The 6,000-nt window shown below is 36.5% G+C and overlaps 1 protein-coding gene across 3 annotated transcripts in view; it reads right to left on the reverse strand.

Annotated features, from left to right (window-relative positions):
- LOC117392133 (ninjurin-2-like) overlaps window positions 1-5,306 on the reverse strand; it is a 71,970-nt gene extending 66,664 nt beyond the window's left edge. For 2 of the 3 annotated variants that reach the window (XM_055231806.1, XM_055231805.1), the window contains exon 1: window positions 5,105-5,306. In XM_055231806.1, the coding sequence (XP_055087781.1) occupies window positions 5,105-5,197 (93 nt within the window). In that variant the 5' untranslated portion in view covers window positions 5,198-5,306. The remainder of the gene's footprint in view (window positions 1-5,104) is intronic. The other variant, XM_033990122.2, reaches the window with a different exon arrangement.
- Between the last annotated feature and the right edge of the window lie 694 nt (window positions 5,307-6,000).

Raw genomic sequence — 6,000 nt, forward strand, 5'->3', positions numbered from 1 at the left:
TGGCCCGTTGCTTTTAGATATGATTAATTACTCTATAATCAAAGGATCTTTCAATGATAGTGCCAATATGGCGATTATCTCTCTTTTGCTTAAGAAGGACAAGCCGCCAACGGATTGCTCCTCTTACCGGCCACTCAGCCTTCTGAACACAGAGCTTAAAGTGTTTGCTAAAATTCTTGCTAATAGACTTGAACAACATATGACTTATTTAGTTCATTATGATCAAACAGGTTTTATTAAATCTAGATTAGCTTCTGACAACATCCGACGCCTGCTCCATATCATAGATTCATCTTGTCAATCTGCAAATCAAAACGTTATCCTATCACTGGATGCTGAGAAGGCGTTTGACCGGCTGGAATGGGGCTATCTGTGGGATGTGCTGCATCATATGGGTTTTCCACCTGGTTTTATTAGCATGATTAGAACCATGTACGCCAATCCTACAGCACTTGTGCTAACGGGTAATGTGTGTTCACCCGTTTTTTCTGTGTCTCGCTCTTCGCGTCAGGGTTGCCCCCTATCTCCACTCTTATTCTGTCTGTCTTTGGAACCCATTGCACAACTAGTAAGGCAGTCTAAAGAAATTGCACCTATCACAATATATGACACACCTCATCATATTTCACTGTATGCAGACGACATTTTAATTTATACCAGCAATCCATCGCAATCAGTACCTTATCTTTTGAATATATTTGAATTATTTGGAAAGATTTCGGGTTATAGGGTGAACTGGGCTAAATCCGCCTTGATGCCTCTGGGATCAACGATATTAAATGACCGCTCTTATAATATACCGATTGTATCAAGTATAAAATATTTAGGAGTTCTCATTCACTCCTCCCTAAATCCCCTGATTGAAAATAACTACAAAAATCTGTTGTCTATCATAGATGGTGATCTTAAAAGGTGGGCCTCTCTCCCAATGTCGTTTCAGGCTCGCATGTCCGTAATCAAAATGAATTTATTGCCCCGTATAAATTTCATGAGCTCCATGTTACCACTCGCCCCACCACAAGACTTTTTAAAAAAATTACATTCAATTATAAGCCTATTTCTTTGGAATAAAAAAAAGCCTAGAATCAGGGCTTCAACTCTGTCTAGGCTAAAATCCTTTGGAGGGATGGGCCTTCCTAACTTTGAATGGTACTCATGGTGCTTTGCTTTAAGATCACTTACTGCATGGATTAAATCTGGAAAATCTGCAGCGTGGGTACCAATTGAAGCGCAATTGATTAAACCTCATACTATGCCCACCTTGCTACATGCTAAATTGCCATATAAAACCTTTAAAAGCCTTTATGGACCCATTACTACTCATCTTTTAGATGTCTGGAACAGAGTCAACAATTTACTGGGGAAAGATGTCCAATATTTCCTTCAGACACCGATCTTTCATAATCATTCACTTCTAATTGATAAGAAACCCATCTCTTTTTTATCTTGGGAGCAAAAAGGGGTTCGTGACTTTAGTAATATTATAGGGCATAATGGATTAAGAGAGTTCCATGACTTACAAAAATGCTATAATTTACCAGGTACATCTTTTTTTTTTCTACCTACAGTTGCGCACAGCAATGCGTTCACATGGGGTTCCTTGGGGGTGCATGCTGGAAAATCACCCCCTTCACATTATCTTGGCGAAAACACAAAGTTCTGGAACAATTTCTGACCTGTATAATTTAATCCTCAAGAGCTCCCAGAAAAATTTACCGATCGAGCAGCTTTGGAAAACTGAACTGAGGGATCACTCAGAGTGGGATTGGAATCATATCTGATCTAATATTTCCCTTTCATCGAGGAATCCCAATCACCAGATGATTCATTATAAAATAATTCATCGAGCTTACTTATACCCTAGAAGATTACACCAAATGAAAATAAAAGACAACCCTCACTGTGATCTCTGCGCTGGCAAAACTATTGGCACTTTCCTTCACATGGTCTGGGAGTGCCCGGAAGTGAAACACTTCTGGGAAAATGTCTCAAGGACACTATCTAAGATAATAGGCGTAACCATCCCTTGCACTCAGAGGCTTATTTTGCTAAATGATCTTTCCAAACTAAACTTGACAATCAACGACCGGCGTGCATTACTAGCAGGCCTCACAGCTGCCAAAAAAATTGTAATATGTCGCTGGAAGTCACTTCAACCTCTGACTGTAAAAGGGTGGCTTTTGTCTTACCGAGAAATAATTCAGCTGGAGTGTTCTGCTGCTCGAATGCACGGAGCAAAAGCAAAAAACATTTTTTGCTGGTCTGACTTACTAGCCAAAATCAAAATCTGAATATATGGTGTGTTGTTTTTTTTTTGTTTTTTTTTTTTGGCTTGTTTTTGTTTTGTTTTTTGTCTCCCTGCACTATGTGGATGTTTATGTCAAACTGTACTGCTCTAACTGTATATTTATGAAAGATGCAGAATTTGTGTACGCTTAAGTCCTTTTTATATATATAGTACATAATGAATATGTATAATCTAATTTCTGCTGATGTTTTTTGACGGAGGAAATTTGCTGTTACTGTATGGAAAGAATTCAAACCTGGACGGGATTATTTTTTATTTTACTTTTTACTTTTACTATTATTATTATTATTATTATTATTATTATTACTACTACACTGTATTGTTTTTTATATGTTTATTTTGTATTTAATTTGTCATTATTATTATTGTTAATTTTATTAATTAATTAATTAATTTCATTTTATTTTATTTTTTGTCTATATGCCCATCGGGGTGGTGGGTGGGAAAAAAGAAGGGGGAAAAGGTAATCAGATTCTAATCTGTATATTTGCACCTGAGACTGATACTTTAATAAAAATTTGATCACAAAAGAAAGAATGTCACTTTAGAGGTGGACTATATAACATTCATTGTATTTGTAGAAATGCCATTGTCTTGCCTGGAATGTTCCACAGTATGGTATTAAAACCACCTTGTCCACCTCTATGAAGGTTAGCAGGTCCAGGTCAAGTTACAAATCATATCTGTTGAGAGGCTAGTCTTCCTCCACCACTGCATTAGTAATGCATAATGCTATTTCTGAGCAATATAAAACTTTAATAATTCAAATTAAATTAATGAATTGAATAAATGCTTGATAGAACACATCCTGTGGAACATTTCCCACAAATCAATATCCATGCATAAAAAGAGCCCCTTTAAAAATAAACTCAGCAATAGTAAATAACAAGATACTATAATAACAAATAGATCAGTCATGATTGTAAAAAAATAAGCAAAAGTATGATTCATATCCATTCTGTATGAAAACAATACAGCTACATGCAAGTCAGAAAATTATAATCCTTTTGTCCAGATCATGCAGTTAGTTGTTGTTTTAGCCCAATTGTGACCCTGTATTCCCAGTACTAGCAGGAGGCTGCTGTGCTGACCTGGCCGTGCGTTAGAGGACTTTATTAGCCTTTGCACCTGTGCACTAATTGAGTTTTGATGGATATTGTGAGTTTGGTCTCAGAATAGGTCCACAGACAGTCGGTCTGCAGTCCACACAGCCTCAGACCTGCTCACACTCACGTCTCACCCAGGAGGAACATACCGCAGCAGCCCGGTAAAGAGCAGACAGCAGCCAAACATTTGGGAAGAGGAGAGACTGGTGCAATATTCCTAATCTGGTGTAGGAATATACTGAGGACATTGTAGGAGTTTGCTTCTGTGGTCTTTATAGCAAATGTCTGTGGATGTCTGTATAAGTTAAGAACTGGCTGAAAATGAGTCAAAACTGTACCCACTTGTAAATAGGCAGTATGACAGAGAGAGAGAGAACGTGTGAGTGTTGAATGTATTTTTGTGCACTGATGTATCTATTTTATGGGGCAGGTGTTTTAATATATTTTGCATATTGGTGAATTGTGGAGAAGCTCAACCAGGGACGGGAGTTGAGAATTAGCTTTTGCTACAAACTCTATATGCATCACATCAGCTGCAATGTTCATGTTGTAACTATGTCAGATTGCATTGTCCCTGTCAAATAAATATATAAATAAATAAATAAATAAGAGATACTGATGCCAAAATCTGATTATTATCCAATTTCTGAACTGTTAAGACTATTTAAATGAAATGTAAACCTCAAAATTTTATGTGAGTAATCGGAGGGACTATGTTCAGAAAGAAATCAGATGATCAGTCAATATATAGTCATATAACTCAGAAAATGTGATAAAACATTGAATAAATGAACTGAATAAATGCGTGATAGAAAAGTTAAATACCATATCCTGTAGAACATTTTCCCATAATATCCCATCAATATCCACACATAAAATGATCCCCTTTAAAAATAAAATCAGTAATAGTAAATAACAAGATACTATAATAACAAATAGATTAATCATGGTTGTCAAAAAAAAAAAAAAAAGTATGATTCAAATCCAGTCCACACGAAAGCAGTACAGCTACATGCAAATCAGAAAATTATAATATTTTTGTCCAAATCATGCAGTCACTGTGTCAGAAACTTAATCACTGATGAGAGACATCTGGCTGCAGACCTATGCCCAGATGACCCTACGCCACAGGCTCCACTAGGCCCTTCACCTGACATTGTAAACAAATGGCGAGCATAATGTCAAAAGAACATAATATTTTTGTACATACAAAAGAAAATTAATATTATTTACCTTAAAGACCAGCCCAAACCATTTTCTTAATCTTAACCCAATATTTCTCAAACTGTAGCACCTTTCTATTTTTTCACACGGTACCTTTGGAAAAAGTTCTTTCCACAGCCAAATCAAATGGTCAGCAGAAGGCAGTGGATGACACTTAAACTGAGATTTTACCAATATAAACAAAAAAATATATAAAATATAATTAATTATACAATAACTTTTTGATAAATACATTTAAGCAGACTAAATTTTAGAAGGTTCTTTGATTGGTCAGTGCTTCCTGGAACAGTAAGTGGTAAGTTCAAACTTAAGAATTTTAAAATAGACTATACTATTACTTGAACAAAATGCAATTAACTTTTCCTTCATATATATTTTTTTTCTGGACAATGGACCCACTTTGTAGCAAGGTTAAAGCTAAAAAAAAAATGTAGCGAAAGTGAATGAAGGATTTCAAAAAACTCACCTGCAGGGGTCCACCGGCTGGCATGGTGGACCTCAGAGACGTTAGGTCAAGTTCTCTCACCGGGTCTCCACGCTCCATCTTCAGACTCTGCATAGCTATAATATATAACTTCACAATAACTAAGCAACAACCAGCAACACAGCAATCTCTGGATACTCTCCTCCTGTATGACCAGTGGCTCTACAGTGTAAAAGTCAATGCCAAGGACGCAGAGGGTGAAGAGAAGAAGAGGGGCCACTGACGCCAGGCACCGAGCTCGTAACATGAGTGAGATGGACAACGCCGGTGATAACAATCAGTCTATTCTGTGACACACAATTTGACTCTATATTCCATGGATTTCACAGTGATGTGAGCTTAGGATTGTTGCCATAGCAATTATCAATTTAAAGAACACATATTATGTAAAATTACCTTTTTTGGGCTTTTAACCATGTCCTTCATCAAACATGTACATGGAGTTGTATTTTTGCTTTGTTGGTTTCATTAATCCAATAATTCAAAATACCCCAAATTTTGGCAGTTTTGTTGCATTTTAGATAAAACTCTGGACATCTCTTGCACAGGCTTTAAGCCCATAACCTTCACTGGACTACGGTCAAATTGTGTTCACAACAAATGCATATCTCTATTTCCATAGGATTTTGGTACAAATCTTGGCAGTATAATCTTCAGTTGTTAAGGGTTATGTGCTACGGCCCAGCAGAACAGCACATTGTTGTGATGATATTTACGGTGATGGCTCCACCTACATAGTGCACCTTGAAATTTCATCAAACAAGCCTTGGAATTCAAATTATCATTAAAATAGGCTAAATGAAAATATAGTCTGAGGAGAAAAAATATATTATACCAAAACAAATATATGCAGAGGAACTAACCAAACTAGTGTCCCA

This window comes from Periophthalmus magnuspinnatus, chromosome 23 (genome assembly GCF_009829125.3).
Source record: "Periophthalmus magnuspinnatus isolate fPerMag1 chromosome 23, fPerMag1.2.pri, whole genome shotgun sequence".
Lineage (NCBI taxonomy): Eukaryota > Metazoa > Chordata > Actinopteri > Gobiiformes > Gobiidae > Periophthalmus > Periophthalmus magnuspinnatus.